Genomic DNA, 24,176 nt, shown 5'->3' on the forward strand with positions numbered 1-24,176 from the left:
GGGACTGTACTTGTTGGAATTTAGAAGGATGAGGGGGGAATCTTATAGAAACATATAAGATTATGAAGGGGATAGATAGGGTAGATGCGGGCAGGTTGTTTCCACTGGCGGGTAAAAGCAGAACTAGGGGGCATAGCCTCAAAATAAGGGGAAGTAGATTTAGGACTGAGTTTAGGAGGAACTTCTTCACCCAAAGGGTTGTGAATCTATGGAATTCCTTGCCCAGTGAAGCAGTAGAGGTTCCTTCATTAAATGTTTTTAAGATAAAGATAGATAGTTTTTTGAAGAATAAAGGGATTTAGGGTTATGGTGTTCGGGCCGGAAAGTGGAGCTGAGTCCACAAAAGATCAGCCATGATCTCATTGAATGGTGGAGCAGCTCGAGGGGCCAGATGGCCTACTCCTGCTCCTAGTTCTTATGTTCTTATGTTCTTATTGCAGAAGGAGGCTATTCGGCCTAGCGAGTCTGTACCGACCCTCTGAAAGAGTACCCTCCCCCACTGTATCCCCATAACCCCACCTAACTTTGGACACAAAGGGCAAATTCATCATGGCCAGTCCAACTAACCTGCACATCTTTGGACTGTGGGAGGAAACTAGAACACCCAGAGGAAACCCACGCAGACATGGGAATAATGTGCAAATTCCACACAGACAGTCCTCAAGGCAGCAGTGCTAACCACTGTGCCACCATGCCACCTCTTTGGAGGTTGTTCCTCAATACCCCACAAGAAGGGCTCCTTTGTGACTCTCCCAACACTATTTATTTGACGGTTTACTGCTTTTCCAGCTTATGTTGTTGTACAGGCATACACTCCCCTGGAATCCAACCCATTCCTCTGTGTCCTCCTGATGTCATGTTGACTTTCAATTTTGCTTCAGTTTTCTGTCCTGGAGAGAACATTGTCTCCACACCAGACTCTTCTTTCACACAGAAATACCTTCAGCAGCGAAACCTTAATAAAGATTATTATTATTAATCCTTCTTTCGGGTAACTCTGGAAACCTTTGGTTACCTGTTATGATATCTCCCTTTTCTGGACTCACTCATTCTCCAAACATGTGCCTGAACCTGGTTAATGTTCCAAATTACCCGTATCAAGGTTATCCCCACTGGAATTGTTTGAAATCTCTGCTCCAGTATCCTGACTCTCACCGAGTCCATGTTGTCCGTCGCCTGTTTGCCATTCTACACAGGTTTCCATTTCCGAGAAGAAGTTGGAAGATCACTAACTTCCAAAGCACCAGAACCATCACCATCAGTGGTATGGATCGGAATTTCCTGCTCTGTAAGCCCTGAAGTGGACATGACTAAGCGGCAATCATTGAAGGGCATTCCATTTTGATGATGTTGTTTCTCTGCATCGGATTAATTTACCTTTTGGTTTCCATTCTCTATGTTCTGTTCAATTTCAATGGAACCGGAATCTGAATGGTATGAAGAGTGTGGTTGGTGGGTATATATTTACGTGTGTGCGTTGGAAGAATTAGACACATCAATTTCAGACAACAGAATTAAAGTGAGTGAGCAGCCTGTCTATTCACTTCGATCATCATGAGGTAAGAGAGATTTCCATGTGTCAATAGAGTGTACAGTACGGACAGCAGTAGCTCAGTGGTAACACTGCTGCCTCTGAATCATGGCGTTATGGGTTCATGTCACTCCAGGGACCTGAGCACAAACTCCAGGCCTATTCTCAATGCAGCGTTGAGGGAGTGCTGCATTGTCTGAGATGAGGCATATAATGGAGACAATTTTGATTCGCCGTTTCGTTACGCTGGTGGAATTCTCTGTTCCTGCTGCAGTGACTGGAGGTTTGGCTGAGTGCCAAATTCTCACTCAGAACTGAGAATCCCGTCCAATGTCTGCCTCCTCATTTGGACTTAAATCATCTGGTGGCAGTACATCAACGAAAATATCAGGTGGGATTTTCCAGCCCTCTCCCTCCCCCACCACCCACCACCTCCGAGACCAGAAATTTCTGCCCGAGGTCAACAGATTTTCCGTCTCATCCGTGATGATTCCCGTGTTGGGTGGGACAGGAAGATTTGCCATCTGGAGTGGTCATTGGATCCATCTCAAAACCAAAATCAATGAAAGAGATGTTCTAGTCAGTGTGGGAGAGATGGTGGATCAGGTTGCGAGGTTGTACAGTTAGGGAGGTTGGATGTTCCATTTATAAACAGCCTCAGACAAGGAACTGAAGTCGAATATTAAGGGATGTGTCTTCAGGTCATGATGAAAAATGGGACCTTGTCTTCACTGGAATTAAACTCGACACTTGACCACCGAGCTATATTCATCATCGGATTTTAACAGCAGCAACACCGGAAAGTGCAGAGATTCAGCCTAAAACAGTGAGTGGGCCGGCACTGCGCCTCTGACTGGAATATCTGGGCTGTTATTATTGTTGTTCATTTGTGAATAAGGTACTGTTGTTAAAATACAAAGGGCAGGACTTACCGACCAACCTGCCGTATGTTTTTCTGTGGTGGAAGATTTACTGGTCCCACCGTTGTCAATGGGATTTCCCGTTTACTGCACCGCTCATCGCCGGGAAACCCGTGCGCCGTCGGTCAGACGGGAATATCCCGCTGGCATCAACAGCCGGCAAATCCGCCCAAAATGTGTCACAGTCCCAAATCCCATGTTCCTTATGGTATACATCTAATAATGTTTCAGGATGTTAACAATTACATAAAAAGGAAAACCAGTATTTCTATGAAATATTTCACACTCTCATGGCATCCCAGAAAACTCCCACAAATAGCAAAGTGAAAATGACCGGATGATTTGTCGTGTTGAGGGGTGAATGTTGGCCAGGGCACTGGGAAATATCATAGCTTCTTCATTGAGTATTTCTACGGGATCCTTTCCATCCATCTGAATGGACAAATGGAACCTTGCTTAAACATCTCAGCAAAAATTCAGCAACTCCCTCAGTACAGCACAGCAGGGTAGGCAATTATTGGTGTTGTCATGACCCTGTAAAAAAGGCATTTGATCGAAGAAGTGTGTATGTGTTGGAGCCCTATTTTTTTAGATTTGTGAATGAATCAGTTTAGAAATGGAGGATGTCTTGTTGAGAATCAACCTGGAAATTCTTCCAATACATACAGGGAGAGATTCCTGGTCAGCCTCATGGAGTGGCTCCCCTCAAGCTATAAGCCTCTGGTGACAGACTCCGGGAAAAATCTGAATTAAAACAGACAAAAGTCAGCTTTGTGCATCATGAAGTGTGGGAAAGTGAAACAACAATACTTTAAAAATTACCAGCTGCAAACCTTCACCTTAAACAGGATAAAGATTAGTCCGTTACAAAAACACAGCTCATACATATATTTGTATGGACCAGATAGGAGTGATGGAATTCTTAAGGTGTTCTTCATCTTGGCCAAGTGGTGATGGAGAAACAGTGATAATGTCAGATCTTTAAGAGGCGGTCCAGACCCCCATAGGGGTTTGTGCTGGAGCGTCAACCTTTTAAAATTTATATCAATGACTTAGGCCTGTATTTAATGGCACTTAGTGCTGAAAATAATTTCCCATGAGTTTCACTCCAGTACTGGTTGTCCCACCAGCTGATTCACCAGACTCGCGCCTGGGAGGTAGTGGCAGTAGCCATCAGTTTGGGGAGCGTGACCAGGAGGACCACCATACGGCTCTCTGGCGTCAGTTCCGCCTGCCCCCCAACAGATCAGCAGCTGGCACCATGCACCCTCCCCACATCTGATCACATGCATGTACCCCAGCACTCCCTGGCACCCACCAGCACAAGACTTCCATGTCCAGGTGCGTGCCCACATATGCCACCTGCCATTGAACCCCACCCTCCCCTCCCCCATGCACAAAGCCCACAGTCCACAGTGTCATCCTCCTCCCTCTCTGTCCGTAGGAGAAGTTAGCCCAAAATAGACAGGAAGGCCCGGATGGACGGCAGAGCTCCAGTCATCAGAGTCCTCAACCCTACCAGGTACTGGCCTTGGAGTTCCACCAGCGCAGACACATATTGGTGGGCGACACTAGTGGCCAGATTCTGGGGAAAATCTGATGAGCACTGCACAGTTGCTCATGCACATTGACTCTCTGGAAATGGAGATGTCTCTGACTGCTGAGTTGAATAAAGCGCTGAAGGCAAAAGTGAAGGATTTGGAGAATTATTCAAGGAGGCAAAATATTCACGTTGTGGGGTTGCCAGAATGGATGGAAGACCCAACTCTCACCGAGTATTTTTGGGGAGATCGTGGAGGAGGGTGAACTCACATCCCCTCCCGAGCTTGATCGAGGCCACAATTCCCGTACCAACGAACAACCGTGAGCAGTAATTGTGAAGTTTCACAGCTTCCAGAAAAAAAACTGTTTCTGAGATGGGCAAAGGAACATTGTGAGTGTAAATAGGAAGGTCACACCATCAGGCTTTATCATTTCCAGAGAGTCAATCTCGTCGCTCTGCCTCGAAAGAGACGCCTCTGTGCCTTGTATCACAACGCCATGCCCTTTTACCATTTTGTTGGTCTTTTCCAACACCAACCGAATGGGAGCCAGGGTCTCTTCCATTGAGTTGCGTTAAGTTGAATTATACAGTGCGGGAGACCAATGGCAGGATTTTCCATTTGGGAGACTATGGGCAGATTCTCTGTATGTTCTCCCGCCAGAGCTGAATTGCAGCTGATTTCTACTCATGCTTGGAGCATAAATCAGGAAGCGATTCCCAGTCCTTAGCCATGCAACCTTTTTACATGGCATGGATTGCGAGGGATTTCCCAGGGAATCCTGCGATTGTATCACCATTTTGAGCGGGCGGTCAGATAGTGAGGTCCTGCGGCTGGGCCTCCCTCGTCCCCACAATGCAATTCAGCCAGTCAGCTAGGTTTAAACCCCCTCAGATCTTTGATCTGCAAGCATTTCATAGGGTCATTGAGGTCTACAGCACAGAAAAGGCTTTCGGTCCATTGCATCTGTGCTGGTCAAAAATAACCACCTAACTATTCTAATCCTATTTTCTAGCACTCAACCCATAGCATTCTGTGCCTTGGCATTGCAGTGCACATCTAAATTTTTCTTAAATGTTCCGCGTGTTTTGTCTCTACCACCCTTGAAGGCAGCGACTTCCAGACTCCCACCACCCTCTGAGTGAAGGGTTTATTCCTCACATCCCCTGTAAACCTCCTGCCCCTTTCCTTAAATCTAAACCCCTTGGTCATTGATCCCAGCACTAAGGGTAGAGTTTCTTCCTATCTACTCTTCCTATGCCTCTTATAATCTTATACATCTTCATCATACCCCCCCTCAGTCTCCTCTGCTCCAAGGAAAACACTCCAAGTCTATCTAACCTCTCTACATAACTAATCTCTCCAACTCAGGCAACATCCTGGTAAATCTCCGCTGCACCCATTCCAGTTCTATCACATTCCTCCTGTACTGTGGATTCAAGAACTGCATACAATACTCCAGCTGTGGCCTAACCAATGCTGTATACAGTTCCAGCATAACCTCCCTACTCTTAAACTCTTCTGTCTCTCAGAATTACTTCCAATAGTTTTCCATTGGTAAGGTTAGATTGACTGGCCTGTAGTTTCCTGGTTCATCCCTTCCTCCCTTCTTGAATAATGATGCTGCATTGCCTATCCTCCAGTCCTCCGGCACCTCTCCTGTGGCCAGAGAGGAATTGAAAATTGTTGCCAGTGCCCCTGCTATTTCCTCTGTTGCCTCACTCAACATCCTGGAATATATTTCATCTGGCCTTGCAGATTTGTCTACTTTTGAGCCTGCCAGACTACTCAGAACCTCCATGTTCACCTCATTAATTTTATCACAGTTCTCCTCCCTTAATTTCTAGAGCCACACCGTCCCTCTCACGAGTGAACACTGACACAAAGTATTTATTTAGAACCCTACTTCCGTCCTCTGTCTCCATGCATAAAATACCACTCTGGTCCTCAATGGGCCCGACTCTTTCCCACGTTATCTTTTTACCCGAAACGTACTTCTAAAACAACTTAGGATTTTCTTTATTTTACCTATCAGTATACTTTCATGTCCTCTTTGCCCTCTCCAAATATCCTTTTTAAGTTCCCTCTTGCACATAAAACCACTACGGCTTCTTCTCTTTTGAGCCCTCAATAGCTATCATAATTCTCCTTTTTATTCTTATCCATTTATTTCCCTTTGATATTGATTTTGGTAGGCTGTGAATGACAAATTCCACACACGCCTAGGGCGAAATTCTCCCCCAACGGCGCGATGTCCGCCGACTGGCGCCCAAATCGGCGCCAATCAGACGGGCACCGCGCCGCCCCAAAGGTGCGGAATGCTCCGCATCTTTGGAGGCCTAGCCCGACATTGAGGGGCTAGGCCGACGCCGGAGGGAATTCCGCCCCGCCAGCTGGCGGAAATGGCGTTTGTTGCCCCGCCAGCTGGCGCAGAAATGCGGCGCATGCGTGGGAGCGTCAGCGTCCGCTGACAGTTTCCCGGCGCATGCGCGGGAGCGCCAGCGGCCGCTGAAAGTTTCCCGTGCATGAGCAGTGGGGAGAGTCTCTTCCGCCTCCGCCATGGTGGAGGCCGTGGCGGAGGCGGAAGGGAAAGAGTGCCCCCACGGCACAGGCCCGCCCGCGGATCGGTGGGCCCCGATCGCGGGCCAGGCCACCGATGGGGTACCCCCCGGGGTCAGATCGCCCCGCGCCCCCCCAAGGATCCCGGAGCCCGCCCACGCCGCCTGGTCCCGCCGGTAAATACCAGGTTTAATTTACGCCGGCGGGACAGGCAATTTCTGGGCAGGACTTCGGCCCATCCGGGCCGGAGAATTGAGCGGGGGGTCCCGCCAACCAGCGCGGCCCGATTCCCTCCCCCGCCCAATCTCCGGTACCGGAGACTTCGGCGGGGGCGGGGGCGGGATTCACGGCGGCCAACGGCCATTCGGGGGTCGGAGAATGACGCCCCAGGTTCTCAACATTGTTCCATTCATCTCCTGTCACAGCTGAATAACTTTGAAGTGGTCAGCTGTGAAACTAACCGCGATGTTTACAAACATCAAGCTTTGATTGACAGCTCCTGGGCCACTTCAAACAGAGTTAAGTGCTTTCTGTGAAATTCAAAATCTTGTCAAAACCTGCACCAATACTCATCCACATGATTCCGGGCCCAGAGGACCCGATAATCATGAGGTTCGGAGAATATGGTGCCCAGCCCATTAATAGGATACAAATGAGTCTCAATAATAAATTTGCATACTCCTGCTGGCATGTGGCATGGACCTTGGTGCCAGATGGGGACCGAAGCATTGGACGCCGACCCTGTTTTTTGTTTGATACTGGATTCTCCGCCCGATCGCAAATCGCCCTGCTGGCGTCGCGAAGCGGAGAATCCAACCTCACATCTTGAATACAGTGTGCAGTTTTGGTCTCCTTATTTAAGATGGATGTAAGTATGTTGGAGATGGTTCAGAGGAGGTTCACTGGATACCTGGAATAAGTGGGGTATTTTGTGAGGATGGGTTGTGTTGTGAGGCTAGGTTGGAAAATCTGGGTTTGTGTCCACTAGAGTTCAGAAGAGTGAGGGGTGATTTGATTGAAGTATCTAAGACCTTGAATTGTCTTGACAAGGTGGACATTGAAAGGATATTTCCACTTGTGAGTGAATCCAACACAAGGGAGCATTACTTTGAAATTATGTTGCGCCCTATTATGACTGAGGTGAGGAGAATTTTTTTTCTCTCAGAGGGTTGTGCAACTTTGGAACTCCTTTCCTCAGAAGGCAGTGGAGGCGGTGGGGGGGAGTGGTCACGTAATATTTTTAATGCAGAAGAAGATCGATTTTTGTTTGCTGAGGGAATCATAGGTTAATTGGGGTAGATGGGGAATGTGGAATTAGAGGGATAAACAAATCAGCCATGATTTTATTGTACGGCAGAGCAGGCTTGAGGCACCGAACGGTTGACTTCTGCTCTCATTTTGGGTGCTCTGTGTACATAGAACCAGCTGCTGTGTTATTGGGAGAGTTAGTGGGGGTGGGTGGACCTTCGGTATTTATCAGAGCTGTGATCCGATTCTCAGCAAGGCGCAAGAGATTGGAGTCTTGTAGTGGAGTGGGATCTGATCTTTGTTTTGTGTTTGGGGTTGGTTCAGATGCGTGGAAGTGGGTGAGCTTGAGGAGGGATAGAGACTGCTGGCCTGCTCCTCCTGTAGCCCAGTCAATAAGGGAAGACATGTAACTTTACCTGTGGTTTTACCGAAGCCACAAAACCCAGCTGACCAAGATTAAAATCAGAAAACTAATTAAATCTGAGGCATTTGCAGCTTCACATTAATTCAGTATTTAAATGGACATTGTCATTGCCTCTAAACCAAGAAGGTGTGAATTTCGAGGTGGCTTGGTAGTTTGAAATCTTCAAAGTTTGCATCTCATCCAACTTCAACCAACTGGATTTTGGAGCTTAAAATTACCTCCAATATACAATTCCTGGAGGTATGATTTTCTGCTGATTCTCTGGTCTCTGAGACAATGAATTCCAGTTGATCTCAAAGCTCCTGTTTAGAATTTTTAACCTCAGTAGCTGGCTCATTCAGCAAATCACCGGAGCCTCTGGGAATCAGTAAGCCCGACTTTAACTCTGTGTAGGTGAGAGGGTTTTGAGTCTATACACAGGATACATGACACAAATAATATTAACAATGATTCACTTGTAATTTCAATGTTGAGAATCACCAGCAGAATCCTGGAATATAAATCGATTGATATGGTGCTGTACCATTGCGAAATATCCACACTGCATCATCTAGTGTCAACCTAAAGGCCAGAAGGATGCGGGCTCGAGGTTGGCCAAAAAAGGGCGATGGCTAGTCATCAGAGGGGTAGCCCCCCGTCCAGGCTGATCACGTGGAATGTGAGGGGTTTGAATGGGCCAGTCAAAGTGTTCGCGCATCTAAAGGGGTTCAAGGCAGACGTAGCAATGCTTCAGGAGACACATTTAAAGCTCGCAGATCATCCGAGTTTGAGAAAGGGATGGGTAGGCTAGGTGTTCCATTCAGGGCTGGATTCGAAGACCAGGGCGGTAGCAATTCTGATCAGTAAGGGTGTGGCATTCGAGGCTGGGAGAATTGTGGCAGGTAAGGGGGGCAGGTATATAATGGTGAGTGGAAAGTGGGAGGGGATCCGGGTGTTGTTTGTGAACATCTACGCTCCGAATTGGGATGATGTGGAATTTATGAGACACATGCTAGGCAAACTCCCGGACTTAGAGTCACACAATCTGATCATGGGGGACGACTTTAACACAGTCATTGACCCCGAACTGGACCGGCTGAAGTCCAGGACAGGGAAGCAACCGGCAGTGGCTAAGGAACTGAAGGGTTTTATGGAGAAGATGGGGGGGGGGGGGGGCGTGGGGGCTGGGGGGGGGATCCCTGGAGGTTCGCGCGGCCGAGAGCGAAGGAGTTCTCTTTTTTCTCCCACGTTCATAAGGTTTATTCCCGCATAGACTTCTTTGTCTTGAGCACGGCATTAATCCCAAAGGTGGCGGGATAGAATACTCAGCAATCACAGTCTCAGACCATGCCCCACACTGGGTGGACCTGCGGCTTAGAGAGGAGAGAGGGCAGCGCCCACTCTGGAGACTGGATGTGGGGCTGCTGGCGGACAAAGAGGTTTGCGGGCGGATTAGCAGGAACATCCAGGATTACCTGGAAACAAACGATACGGATGAGGTAGCAGCGGCAACGGTCTGGGAGGCTCTGAAGGCAGTTGTCAGAGGGGAGCTCATCTCAATTCGGTCCCATAGGGAAAAGAGAAAAAGAGCGGAGTGGGAGAGACTGGTGGAGGAGATACTCCGAGTGGACAGGAGATACGCGGAGGCCCCCGAGACGGGGCTACTGAGAGAGCGGCGGAGTCTGCAGGCGGAGTTTGAACTGCTGACTACAGGGAAAGCGGTAGCACAGCTGAGGAAGGCAAGGGGAGCAGTCAATGAGTACGGGGAGAAAGCGCGTAGAATGCTGGCACACCAACTGCGAAAGAGGTCCCGAGATTACAACCCTCAAGGTCCTGTCTTTTAACTTTCTGCCTAGCTCCCTGAACTCCTGCTGCAGGACCTCATGCCCCTTCCTGCCTATGTCGTTAGTACCAATATGTACAACGACCTCTGCCTGTTTGCCCTCCCCCTTCAGGATGCCCTCTACCCGTTCGGAGACATCCTGGACCCTGGCACCAGGGAGGCAACATACCATCCTGGAGTCTCTTTCACGTCCACAGAAGCGTCTATTTGTACCACTGACGATAGAGTCCCCTATTACTATTGCTCTTCTGCGCTTTGACCCTCCCTTCTGAACATCAGAGCCAGCCGTGGTGCCACTGCTCTGGCTGCTGCTGTTTTCCCCTGATAGGCTATCCCCCCCGACAGTATCCAAAGGGGTATACCTGTTTGAGAGGGGGACAACCACAGGGGATTCCTGCACTGACTGCCTGCCCTTTCTGGTGGTCACCCATTTCTCTGCCTGCACCTTGGGTGTGACCACATTTACATAACTGCGATCTATGATGCTTTCCGCCACCTGCATGCTCCTAAGTGCATCCAATTGCTGCTCCAACCGAACCATGCAGTCTGTGAGGAGCTCCAGTTGGGTGCACTTTCTGCAGATGAAGCCATCCGGGACGCTGGAAGCCTCCCGGACCTGCCACATCTCACAGTCAGAGCACTGCACCCCTCTAACTGACAATGCGTCAATTAATTAAAATTAAAATTAAAAAAAAATTCTTTTTAAAATATATTTTTAAATTTTTTTTCAAAGTTACTGTTAACTATCTGTTTCCTAGCACTAGATTTCTAATAGAAATGCAAAAGCTAAATATAGTACTCTCCGATCTCTGGCTTAGATACCCCTCTAAATTATAATTAAGTAATTATGTTTAATTAGTTACCAATGCTTAATTTTTTTAATTTAGTGGAGATTCCCAACCAGCTACTCAGGCCACAGCTTTTCTGTGATGTCACTTCAGTTTCCCCCCGACACACATAATTTGAAAAAGGTATAAAAGTAAAAATGAGTAAAAATCACTTACTTACCTTCTTACCTTCTGAGTGTCTTAGATGTTCTCAGGTTCTCTCCCTGACAGAGACTGCTCCTCCTCCTCCGAACGGCTCCCGAAACTAGGCGCGATCTCCGCTCCGACTCACAGCTCCCGCGCTTTTTAAATCACTCACCTCCCGCGTTGTTTTCACTGTCCCGGCTCACTCAGCTCCCGCGCTGTTTTCAAAGTCCCGGCTCTCTCACCTCCCGCGCTGTTTTCACTGTCCCGGCTCACTCAGCTCCCGCGCTGTTTTCAATGTCCCGGCTCACTCAGCTCCCGCGCTGTTTTCAAAGTCCCGGCTCACTCAGCTCCCGCGCTGTTTTCAATGTCCCGGCTCACTCAGCTCCCGTGCTGTTTTCAAAGTCCCGGCTCACTCAGCTCCCGCGCTGTTTTCACTGTCCCGGCTCACTCAGCTCCCGCGCTGTTTTCAAAGTCCTAGCTCTCTCAGCTCCCGCGCTGTTTTCAAAGTCCCGGCTCTCTCAGCTCCCGCGCTGTTTTCACTGTCCCGGCTCACTCAGCTCCCGCGCTGTTTTCAATGTCCCGGCTCACTCAGCTCCCGCGCTGTTTTCAAAGTCCCGGCTCACTCAGCTCCCGCGCTGTTTTCACTGTCCCGGCTCACTCAGCTCCCGCGCTGTTTTCAAAGTCCCGGCTCACTCAGCTCCCGCGCTGTTTTCACTGTCCCGGCTCATCAGCTCCCGCGCTGTTTTCAATGTCCCGGCGCACTCAGCTCCCGCGCTGTTTTCAATGTCCCGGCTCACTCAGCTCCCGCGCTGTTTTCAAAGTCCCGGCTCACTCAGCTCCCGCGCTGTTTTCAATGTCCCGGCTCATCAGCTCCCGCGCTGTTTTCAAAGTCCCGGCTCACTCAGCTGCCGCACTGTTTTCACTGTCCCGGCTCACTCAGCTCCCGCGCTGTTTTCAATGTCCCGGCTCACTCAGCTCCCGCGCTGTTTTCACTGTCCCGGCTCACTCAGCTCCCGCGCTGTTTTCACTGTCCCGGCTCTCTCACCTCCCACGCTGTTTTCAATGTCCCGGCTCACTCAGCTCCCGCGCTGTTTTCACTGTCCCGGCTCACTCAGCTCCCGCGCTGTTTTCAAAGTCCCGGCTCACTCAGCTCCCGCACTGTTTTCAATGTCCCGGCTCACTCAGCTCCTGCGCTGTTTTCAATGTCCCGGCTCACTCAGCTCCCGCGCTGTTTTCACTGTCCCAGCTCACTCAGCTCCCGCGCTGTTTTCAATGTCCCGGCTCACTCAGCTCCCGCGCTGTTTTCACTGTCGCGGCTCACTCAGCTCCCGCGCTGTTTTCAATGTCCCGGCTCACTCAGCTCCCGCGCTGTTTTCACTGTCCCGGCTCACTCAGCTCCCGCGCTGTTTTCACTGTCCCGGCTCACTCACCTCCCGCGCTGTTTTCAATGTCCCGGCTCACTCAGTTCCCGCGCTGTTTTCAATGTCCCGGCTCACTCAGCTCCCGCGCTGTTTTCAATGTCCCGGCTCACTCAGCTCCCGCGCTGTTTTCACTGTTTGGTGAGGACTTTAGTGGCTGGGTGAAATTGCTGTACCAGGCACCTGGAGCAAGTGTATGTACAAACCGGCTGAGGTCGGGGTACTCGAGCTTCACCGGGGAACGAGGCAGGGGTGTCCACTCTCCCCATTACTATTTGCCCTAGCTATAGAACCGCTAGCTATGGCACCGAGAGCCTCGAGGAACTGTCGGGGACTGGTTCGGGGCGGGGGGGTGGGGGGGGTGGAACATCGGGTCTCGCTATACGCGGATGACTTGCTCCTGTACATTTCAGACCCTGTGGAGGGGATGGGGAAGGTTCTGCGGATCCTGAGGGATTTTGGTAGTTTTTCAGGGTACAAACTGAACATGGGAAAGAGCGAGTTGTTTGTGATCCAGGCCAAGGGGCAGGAGGAGAGACTGAAAGAGCTGCCGCTCAGGGTAGCATAGAAAGGTTTTCGTTACCTGGGTGTACAGGTGGCCAGGAAATGGGATGCCCTGTACAGGCTCAACCTGACCCGGTTCGTGGAGCAAATGGAAGGGGGCTTTAAAAGGTGGGACATGCTCCCACTGTCACTGGCAGGGAGGGTGCAGACTGTGAAAATGACTGTCCTCCCCAGATTTATGTTTGTCTTTCAGTGCCTCCACATCTTCATTCCTAAAGCCTTTTTTAAGCGGGTGAGTAGGATCATTTCAGGCTTTGTGTGGGCGAATAAGACCCCGCAAGTAAGGAGATCGCTGTTGGAGCGCAGTCGGGGGTTTGGCGCTGCCGAACCTTCGCAACTACTACTGGGCGGCCAATATAGCTATGATTAGGAAGTGGGCGATGGTGGGGGGGAAGCGGCGTGGGTGCCGCTGGAGGCGGCGTCATGTAAAGGTACTAGTCTGGGAGCTTTGATAACGGCTCCTTTGCCATTCTCGCCGACCCGTTACTCCACAAGTCCGATGGTGGTGGAGGCACTGCAGATCTGGGGACAGTGGAGGAGGTACAAGAAGGTGGAGGGAGCGTCGGTCTGGACCCCGATATGTAACAACCACAGGTTTGTCCCGGGTAGGATGGATGGTGGGTTCCAGAGCTGGCAGAGGGCAGGCATCAGAGGGGTGGGCGATCTGTTCATAGACGGAAGCTTTCCCAGTTTGAAGGCCTTAGAGGACAAATTTAATCTGCCGCCAGGAAACGCCTTTAAATATCTGCAAGTACGAGCCTTCCTGAAAAAACGGGCCGTGCCCTTTCCGACGCTGCCGCCACTGAGTATACAGGACAGGGTGGTCTCCGGCACCTGGGTGGGTGAGGGGAAGGTTTTAGATATCTACCAGGAAGTACAGGAGGAGGAGGAAACCCCGATGGAGGAGCTCAAGGGCAAGTGGGAGGAGGAGCTAGGTGAGGAGTTGGAAGCAGGTCTGTGGGCAGAGGTCCCGGGCATGGTTATTTCCTCCTCATTATGTGCCAGGCTCAGTCTAATTCAATTTAAGGTGGTCCACCGGGCACACATGATGGCAGCGAGAATGAGCAAGTTTTTGGGGGTAAAAGACAGTTGTATGAGGTACAAGGGCAGCCCTGCAAACCATGTCCACATGTTTTGGGCATGCACGGAACTTAGAGAGTTCTGGCAAGGGTTCGTGAGGGCAATGTCCAAGGTGCTTAACACAAGGGTAGTGCCGAGTCCAGAGATAGCGATCTTTGCAGTGTCAGAAGACTAGGGAGTTCAGGGGCTGAAAGAGGCCGACGTCTTGGCCTGTACTCCCTACTACTCCCTAGTAGCCTGGAGAAGGATTTTATCAATGCGGAGGGACTCGAAACCCCCGAGTGTAGAGACTTGGTTAACGACATGGCTGGGTTTCTCAGCCTCGAGAAAATAAAGTTTGCCTTAAGAGGGTATGGTAATCACCACTGTTGTACATATTAGAAGATGTGTGGTAAGACCCTGTACTACAGGTACGGGGGTAGTCCCTGCCTGCTGGCTCCGCCCAGTAGGCAGAGTATAAATATGTGTGCTCCCCGTACAGCAGCCATTTTGCCAGCTGCTGTAGGAGGCCACATATCTTAGAGTAATAAAGCCTCAGTTGTATTCAACTCTCGTCCCTGTGCAATTGGTCGTGCATCAGAGGGTCTACGCTAGGGTTCTCTCGGAGATGGCAGCCGTTCATCGACTTTCTCAGGGTAAATTAAAATGTCAGCAGCAGCAATCTGTAGGGGGTGGGGGGTGGGGGGGGGGGTGAGTGCTTCATTGGGATGGTGTGGGAAGACTGAGTCGCGTGGGGTAATGTCTATTTAATTGTTATTGTATATTCTCTTTTTGCACTATGTTAATGTTCACTCTAGTTTGTTTTGTTATTATTGTTACTGGTGTTTTATTATGAAAAATTCTGCAAAACCTTAATAAAAATACTTTTTTTTAAAAAACCTTAAAGGGTTAGAATTAATTCCAAGAGTCAAATGTGAAACATGGACAAGTTAGAGCTTCAGGCAAGGTGGGTTATGAATTTTTGTTTTCTCTTGCAGTAACGCACAGGATGATTTGTTGAAAGTGGAGCTCGATCAGCTTCAATGTCACTTCACATGGACTCCACAGAGAGAATACATTGACCTGGACGATATGAAACAAAGATTACAAGATTCAATAGATCTTGACATGACATATCAAGCCAGGTCTTACAACCATCTCGCCTTTATAAACTGTCTGCAAGGAAACTGTGAGGAGGCGATTCGAAACTTAAAGGAAGCTGAAAAGCTTCTGTGGGAGAATCATGAAGGTGAATTTGATAAAAGAATCATCGTCACCTACAGAAACTATGCCTGGGTATATTACCACATGGGACAACTGGCAAAGGTTCAGTCCTACCTCGACAAGCTGGAGAGGATCTGTCAACAATTTCCTGATGCCTCTCGGTACACAGCAATGATACCTGAAGTGTACGGAGAGAAGGGTTGGGCACTGTTGAGTTGTAATAGTCAATGTTATGAAGATGCTATGGAATGTTTTAAAAAGGCCCTGGTGGAAGAGCCAGATAACACAGACTGCATTGTTGGATATGCAACTGTTCTGTCTCGTCTGGAGCGGTTCTCTGGTACACCAGAGAATCAAGGGCCCCGTGAATCAGTGAAGCAATTTAGACGTGTGCTGGAGCTTGATCCAGATAACTCTGTAGCCATGGTGCAGCTGGCTCTAAAACTACAGTTCCATCAGAGTGCTGAGGCACTCAATTTAGTTGAACAAGCATTGCAGACGTCCCCTAATCTTCCATATGTGCTTCGCTATGCAGCAAAATTTTACAGAAGGGCCAGAGATGTGGAAAAAGCTATGGAGCTGCTGGAGAGAGGATTAGAAATTACCCCACACTCTGCCTTCTTACACCATCAAATAGGTGTGTGTTACAGAACCAAATTTGATCAACTGACAACGTTTCCAGACAAAGGTCCTCGCAATGCGGCTCTCCAACGGAAAGCTCAATTGATTAAACTTTGCAAGCATCATTTTCAAAAGGCAACAGAGAATCGACAATGTACATCTATTCATATCCACCTAGATTTGGCAGCTATTTATTCATTAACTAAAGAACATCACAAAGCGAAGGAGATCTACAACCACTTACTGACACTGGAAGGTATACGTCCAGAGAATAAACAGGCAATCTGTTTACAGGCTGGGTTATTTGAACTGAATCACATGAAATCAGAATCAAATGCCATCAACCATTTTCTGGTAGGAATCAAAGTCAATTATGACTCAATAGAACAGAAACAATGTCGAAAAAACTTGGAGAAGATAGCAGGAAGACGACTTCGCAGGAATCGTAGAGAAAGCAAGGCCCTTGGTGTTTTTGGATTCCTGAGCCAGCTGGATGGTGAGAGATGTGAAGCTATTCAATACTTTGAACGGGCCTTGGAGTTCGATCCTGGCAATGAAGAATATCTAAGTGCTCTTCGAGAATTACGCCTTTCCCATCGTGGCTGACAATGACATTCCCAACTAAAACTAAACACATTTTGAAAAGTATATTGATGCTCCCTGATCTATAAAAAGGTTTCGTTGGCTACATTTTAGTATACTCTATTTTCACCTTCTTTCAAATGAGCATTTTATTCTTCAAACAATAATTGTTTTGTAATTATTCTAAATCCCTGCACTTTATTCTGGAATGTTATCCATACTAATAAGCAAACCAAATAGCATTTATTTCCATATCCTTAGAGTGTTTACTGAGTATGAAAAAGAACAAAATAAGAACGGATTTGGGCAATTGGAGACAATTGAACCAATTGGACAGTCACAATAATTCTTGTTTAAACATGTTTAAAGCAATAATAAAATTAACATGGGCCTGATTGTAACTCCAGATGGGGTTTGTGTGAGTGCTGAGGGGATTTGGAAACTCACTTTTTTCTGCAGATTCTGGCTCTGGGTTCAGGACAGAGTTGGCAGCACAGTCGGTGCCCAATGGTGTCACCAGAACCCAGTCGCTGTATGTTAGTGAGGTCACCGCACACTTTGGGTGAGCAGTTTAACCTAGTTTCACCAAGTGCGTACATTTAAAATCACCTCCATCAAATTCTAATATAACCTGAATAACTGGGAGATAGATGTAATCTGGTGTCCAAATGCAGATTAACAATATATTTTGTTTGGATCTTCATCTGTTTCATGATTTTAATAGTGAAACATTATAACAGCTGTTACAATAATCTTCAGTGCACTCTATAAGTGTGTAGCTTATGGTTTTTTTATGATAATAATGGTGTAATAACAAAATCCAATCCAGCCACAGAGGGTATAATAAATCCACTCTGCCACCCTCTCTTTCACTTGCTGCCACTTCACAGAAACGTTCCCCAATGGGTGAAAGGCTTTCCATATGTGACAGTGGAGAAAGGTCCAACAATCACTGCAGACTCTTCAGATAAATCAACAGCTCGATTCAGTTGCTGTGAGGATTTGCTGACAGACGATCGGACTCCCATCCAGAGCGTTCATTCAGATCTCAGCCTCTGTCACTGGGAGTCTCGCTGTCCTGTAACTTGTCACCAACCCTTCATCAAACCATCCGAGTCCCTCATTGGCCAACACAGAGCAGCCTTGTCAATAACCGGGAAAGACCATTTTCTACAGACTGTACCATCTCACTGAGGGGGGAAAGCAGTAAATGGGGGAAGGCTAAAGGATTTAAAAATGGGTTAAAAGAATAAAACTTAATGGCAGCAGATATTGATTTTCTTACAATGATTTCAACTGTAATTGCCTTGATTTAATTTGAATGTTGAAATAACCAATAAAATTAAACTGTGGCTAAGGTTTTGTTTGTGTTGTTGATCTGTTCTATGTTCTAATGCTTGTGGCGAGAGGATATTATGAGAATAAAACTACAAGTCAATTTCTGACTGATCGTGAATTTTATGATCACTTGTGAACATGTTTACAATCGACATTCCAATCTGTTAACCACTGAGCAACTTCGGCACAAACTACAAAGTTTTATGGCGACTGTCACTCTCTCAACTAAATGGAAACACTGTAAATCGATGAAAAATAAGAGGATATGAGGAGGTTCAAAATAATTCAAACGTCATCATTACAGACACAGGACGCGATTCAACCAAAATATTTCTTGAGCGAGTTTGGCGGGGTGTTTCCCACCAGTTTTCTGGATGAGATCCACACATTCACCCACTCATCAGTCATTTTTTGGAGCTTTGGGGAGTTTCTCCCTGGGCGAGCCCACAATTTGAAATGTTATTATCACTGAGGAGCTGATCTTGTCGACCAGATCGGCTCCTCAGAGATCAGGCTGCCGTTTTGAAAGGGTGCCCCGATCTCTCAGTGAGCTTGAGGGACCCCGACACCCCATACCCACGGGTAATGCCACCCCTCGCACACATGTACATTCCCCCAAACCCCACCCCCCAAGTGAGGACATCCCGCTATGGGGTCGCTGAGGGCACCCCCTTTTCAGGCCTCCTGACCAAGCCCTTACGGCACCCCTCCCCACCCTTTCAGGACCCCTCCCTTCACACACCCAACCTTTATTAGATTTTTACATACCCACCCTTCACCCCCACCCCCACCCTTCGTACACCATCTTATCCCCCTTTTCATGGGTATGGCCCCACTCAGACTCCAACTCATGGTAGTGCCACTCTGACAGCCAGGCACCCTGGCATTTCCAGCTGGGCACCCTAGCATTGCTAGCCGGGCACCCTGTCTCCAGCCCCATTTCCAGATAAGGTGGTGCATGATCCGATATTACTATCGCAGTGGACTCAGCTCCCATCACTCCCGGGAGTACTGATTTCCCCATCAAAAAAGTATATTTGGGATTATACACAATGCACATGGGAAAAGAAGAAAAACTCCCTCTCTCTCGGATGACTAAACCTCCATGGGTCCACCCCCGCCCCCTCAACTGATCAATAAACACTGCCAACCGTTTCACCATCCGCAAAGTTAGAAAGGACTTGGGGCTCGACCTGTCCATCCCAATTATAATAATCTTTCTTTGTGTCACAAGTAGTCTTACATTAACACTGCAATTAAGTTATTGTGAAAATCCTTGCGGTCGCCACACTCCGGCGCCTGTTTGGGTACACTGAGGGAGAATTTAGAATGTCCAATTCACCTAACAAGCAGACACGGGGAGAACATGCAGACTCCGTACATGTGGTGTTGGGTGCTCTGAGGTACAGATGAACCAACACGGTTGCAATTGGTACAACGCTGTTTTATTTCAACTTGTTATTTACAGATCTGTCCAGGTACTCAGCACGTGGTGACTCTCTGAGTGTGTTGTTAATCAGGTCCTGTCCTTGTCCTGGTCTCCAGATCTACTGGCCACCAGGTGTCGTGTTTCTTGTCTTATACTGTCACTGTCCTTGTCTGTGATTGGCTGTCGTGTTCTGTGTGCTCATTGGTCTGTTGGTCTGTCTATCATGATGTGTGTGTTTGAATACCATGACATCCCCCTTTTTTACAAGATTATGTGCCTACGTGGTTATAAATATGAATGTGTCCTGAGTGCAGCTAAAGGTGTGTGTGCGTGATATTTACAGCAGGTACATGTGGCGTAACTATATACATGGGGCGATGTCAGGTGTGGCATGCTAACGAGGTTGTACCATAATAAAAAAAGAAAAACTTTGAAGTGTGGTCCAGTCAAACGAGATCTGGAACGTATAACAGTAACATGTTACAATACAATAGTTTCTAAACTTTGACATGTGAGCAGTCTCATAAGTCCATTGTAGTAGGTGGGCGACGAATACGGGTTGACCGCCTCAAGGGTGGGTCGAGAACCACCAGCTGAGGTGCGAGCCTGGCCACGGGTGGCAACAGAAGTGGCATGGTATATGGCAGCTCCACGAAGTCACTATCAGGAACCATTGGAGGACACGGCGTCTGTGTGTGGTTCCGTTGCGAGCGTGGAAGTAGGCGAAAGGCTCGCCGATTGCGCCTATGCACCGATCCATCCGTCATGCGTACCAGGAACGAGGTGGAGTCTTTTTCTTTTTATGTTTGTGGTGGTGCCGTCGGATGGCATCTTGTAGCTGATGGGTCGTTGACATTGAAGAGGTACCATCAACAATATCATTCAAGGTCATGAATGTGCCAGATGTTGAAGTCGGATGAGACTGTGCATGCTGGTTCTGGCCACATGAGGTGCTGGAAGGGTGATTCTGCTGAGAAGCGTTGAAGCATGTCGCTTTGGAGACAGAATTGCTGCTCGCATCAATGTCTGGTGATGGTGTGAAACTAGAACCTTGCATCTGATAGGAAAATGCTATCTGGCCAGGCTGTGGTGCAGCAAATCCTGGGCAGTAACTAAGGCATCCAGTCTGTAGTGCAGATTGCGCTGGCGGTAGTCCTCCTTCGGTCTTGATTCCATTAGTGGGCAATCCGTAGTGCTGGCCTCATTGAGAATATGCTGCATAGACTGCTGGCTGCTGCAGGCTTGAATACTGGGTTTGTCCAGCATGAGCTGTCATTGGCCGCACTGTTGGTGTGGAACAAATGTGTGGACATAGCTGTGGTGAGAATTGGTGTATTCCTCTTGGACTGTCGCTGCTGCTTGTTATTGCTGACCCAGTGTGATTGTCACGTGATCCATCTCCTGTCGTTATGGCATCTGCTGCACCCTGAGCGTGCCATCACTGAGGTTGCGACACTGCCTGTCTGGAGTAAAGTCTGGCTTACTTGAATCAGAGTCGGCGTTTGGTTGCTCCCCATCTGGAGTCTGGTCTGTTTTTTGTTGATGCTCCCCGTCCGGAGTCTTAGCAGGTTCACTGGAGTCAGCTGAGATTTCTTGAAGCTGCACTTCTGGAGTCGGAACATGCAGGAATGCATTGACTAGTGGAGAGGTTCGAGCAATTGAGGGTGGAAGTAGTGTGGTGTCACCGTAGTTACCAGTGGTCTCACCGTGATCGTCGAGTGCCTCTGTACGCACTAGCTGAGGTCTGTCACTTTGTACCTCTTGCATGGGAAGTGGGATGCTGTCGTCACTCGTTTCACATACCGTGGGTAGATCCTCAGTAGCTGCTTGCTGTTCACTAGGGTTGGGTAAATTGTCAGAGTTTTCATCTGGTGGTGCAAACCATGTCGGTGGACTGTCATTGTCTTGCCGTTGTCCTTCATGTGGGCTTTTCTTCTTTGGAATTTTAAATCTTCCCCCAGACATTACAGAACCTTGTTCATTTCCCTCAATTTCTCCCATCTGTAGGGCATCAAGTGTTGGATCCAATGTTTCTTTCGTCATTGTACTAGTTTCCAAAGAACAGTCCGTTTCAATTTTCTTCTCAGTTACTTCATATGTGTCTTTTCTAATGTACATGCCTTCATAGTCTCTGGGTCTGATTTTGCTGGGACTGGCATAGTCACAGTCTCTCTTTTACTGTTCTCAATTGCCCACATTCTACTCCCCAGACATAAATGCTTAATCTCTGGTGTTAATGTGGTACAATGGATAATCGGGTCGACCTTATCTGCATCTTCACCATCACTGGAAAGCACAATTGGTTCACTTGAAACTGCTGAGGGTTTTAAGTGCTTTGTCTGGCTACTCGATGTCGGTGTCCTCAGGATTCTTGCTCCAATGTTCTGCTCATTTATCAGTGGAGTGTGCATAGGTTCAATGCAATTAATATTCCCATCAGGGTTTGAAGAGTCATTACTGACTAACTGCTGGTCTCTGAAGTTGGGACTTTGCGGTTTTGTGTTGAAGGGAGACAGTTGTCCCTGCTGTAGATTTGATTCAGGTTGTGTTATTTCCATTAAATGAGGATCACTGTCTTGTCCATTTTTTTGATCCGTACTAAAACAATGGCAATTTTCAGTCAGCTCCTTGCAAGTTAGACATACGAGTAATTTCTTTAGCAAATCCTCAGCATCCTTCTGTGACTGTGCAGCATTATTAATATCTCTTCGGCCTTAATGATCCTGAAGGTCAGCGCATAATCCTATTTTCTTCGGGCTTGGAAGAGGCGATTCCTTTGGCTTGTCTTCATTTGGGCTTGAACAGTCATTAGCGCTGTGCCCTTCATTGTAGCATGATAGACCGTCATGGTCGTCCTGCTGTGCAGTGGAGCATGGTGGACTGTTATAGCCTTCTTGCTGTTTACGTGAGCATGGCAGACTTGCATCATCTGCCGCTAGTTGGTCAGAGGAGGTTGCTAGACCCTCGTGGTCTTGTTCCTGCAAGGACTGTGCATTGGATTCTTGCATTGCTTCCCTCGTAGGGTTGGGAACCCTGAGCGGGGCGTGGACCATGCTCTGTGTGGCAGCAGGCCGCTCTCTGTGTGTCTGTACCGCTTTCTGTCTCTTAATTTCAGGCTGCAGCATCATCCTGCACTGATGAGTTGGGACGTCGTATCTGCTGGGTTGAAGATCCTCAAATCCGAAGAATGAATCCGCATCTGCGTCGGATTCAATGTGGGGGTCGCCAATGTTCAACACGAAAGGTTTGTCCGGGTCGTAGTCGTCTAGGACCATGGAGCTGTCATTGGGCTCGCGAGGTCCGGAAAAAATGTAAAGATCGGTATCGAAGTATTCGAGGTCGGAATCATCGGTTTGTGCATAGGTAACTGCTTGTTGCAGGGTTCTTCGGAGGTTAAATTCATTTCCTGGTTCAATTTGAGGCATTGTGCTGTCATTCCAGGTGAAGGAAGGTTGTTTTACAGCTTTAAAAGATTTTTTCTTTGATTTGGGACGTTTCCCCTTTAAATTGGATTTGGGACATTTCACCTTGAAATTGGTCTGGGGCCTCTGACGTCATGACGCGCGTGACGTAGCACGTAGGAAGCGATTGCGCATGCCCAGATCGCTGTTCCTTTACCGATGGCCGTTTCCTTGATTTTGCATGCACGGCGTCTCGCGCATGCGCAGGCGAAACCTCCGGTTCTGCACACTTCTCGCGCAACTGCGCTAGTGTACTCCCTTTAGCAAGATGGCCACCGACCTCGACCCAAATCGCTCTCTGTTCCGGGATTTCAGCCTCGAGGTGAGTACTGCCGCTTTTCTTACCTTTCCTTGCCGATTGGAGTGTGTTTCCCTCACAGTATTTGGCGAATTTGTCCAGGACTGCCTGGAAGTCGTACCTGTTTTGCCCCTTGGAGAACTTGAATTGTTAAAAGATTTCTTCTGCTCTTGCAGGAGAAACTCTATTTTTTCATCATCGGCCAGGTCTTTGAGTTCGGCTGCCACCAGGAAGAATTCAAACGCTTGCCGGAATCGCTGCCAGTTTTCGCGGAGATCACCGTGGCACTGGAGCGGCTGCGGAACCGGGAGCTCGTACATCTTGCCTGGGTATTGCTGGTTGTCTCTGTACGCTGAGGTATGGCAGCGGGTATCGATCCACTCACTAGGTACCATGTGGTGTTGGGTGCTCTGAGGTACAGATGAACCAACACGGTTGCAATTGGCACAACGCTGTTTTATTTCAACTTGTTATTTACAGATCTGTCCTGGTACTCAGCACGTGGTGACTCGCTGAGTGTGTTAATCAGGTCCTGTCCTTGTCCTGGTCTCCAGATCTACTGACCACCAGGTGTCGTGTTTCTTGTCTTATGCTGTCTCTGTCCTTGTCTGTGATTGGCTGTCGTGTTATGTATGCTAATTGGTCTATTGGTCTGTCTATCATGATGTGTGTGTTTGAATATCATGACAGTACAGACAGTGACCCAAGCCGGGAATCAAATGCAGGTCCCTGGCGCTGTGAGGCAAAGGTGCTCACCATTGTGTCACCGTCCTCGGGTCCAATACGCAGTTGAAGTCTGTGGTAGTATGTATTGGGGGTCATGTGGGACTGGAAGCCCTATTGTCATTGGCTGACAGATCCCGGGTCCTGGTTGGCCGTTGACCTCATACTCCGCCCTGAAGGCGAAGTATAAGAAGCCGGTGCCTTCCCCCGCAGGCCAGTTTACTATCGGGCTGCTGGGGAACAGACACGCTTAATAAAGCCTCATCGACTTCACTCTATTCGTCTCACGGAGTCTTTGTGCGCCACAATTTATTAAGCGTGCCTAAAAAGGACTATGGAGCTCAGGATCATTCCAGAATGCCTGAGGATCAGCCCCCACGCAGTGAATGCGGCAGCAGCCTTCAAACACTGGCAGACTTGCTTTGAGGCCTACATCACAG

General features: G+C 48.4%; 1 protein-coding gene across 1 annotated transcript; it reads left to right on the forward strand.

Moving 5' to 3' along the window:
* Positions 1-1,494: 1,494 nt before the first annotated feature.
* On the forward strand, positions 1,495-17,834 carry LOC140392409 (interferon-induced protein with tetratricopeptide repeats 1-like). The gene is made up of 2 exons (XM_072477685.1): positions 1,495-1,559; positions 15,059-17,834. Exons 1-2 carry the CDS (start codon positions 1,555-1,557, stop codon positions 16,509-16,511), a joined length of 1,458 nt encoding a protein of 485 aa, XP_072333786.1. The 5' UTR covers positions 1,495-1,554; the 3' UTR covers positions 16,512-17,834.
* The last annotated feature ends 6,342 nt before the right edge of the window (positions 17,835-24,176 follow it).

This window comes from Scyliorhinus torazame, chromosome 16, assembly GCF_047496885.1.
Source record: "Scyliorhinus torazame isolate Kashiwa2021f chromosome 16, sScyTor2.1, whole genome shotgun sequence".
Classification (NCBI taxonomy): Eukaryota; Metazoa; Chordata; class Chondrichthyes; order Carcharhiniformes; family Scyliorhinidae; genus Scyliorhinus; species Scyliorhinus torazame.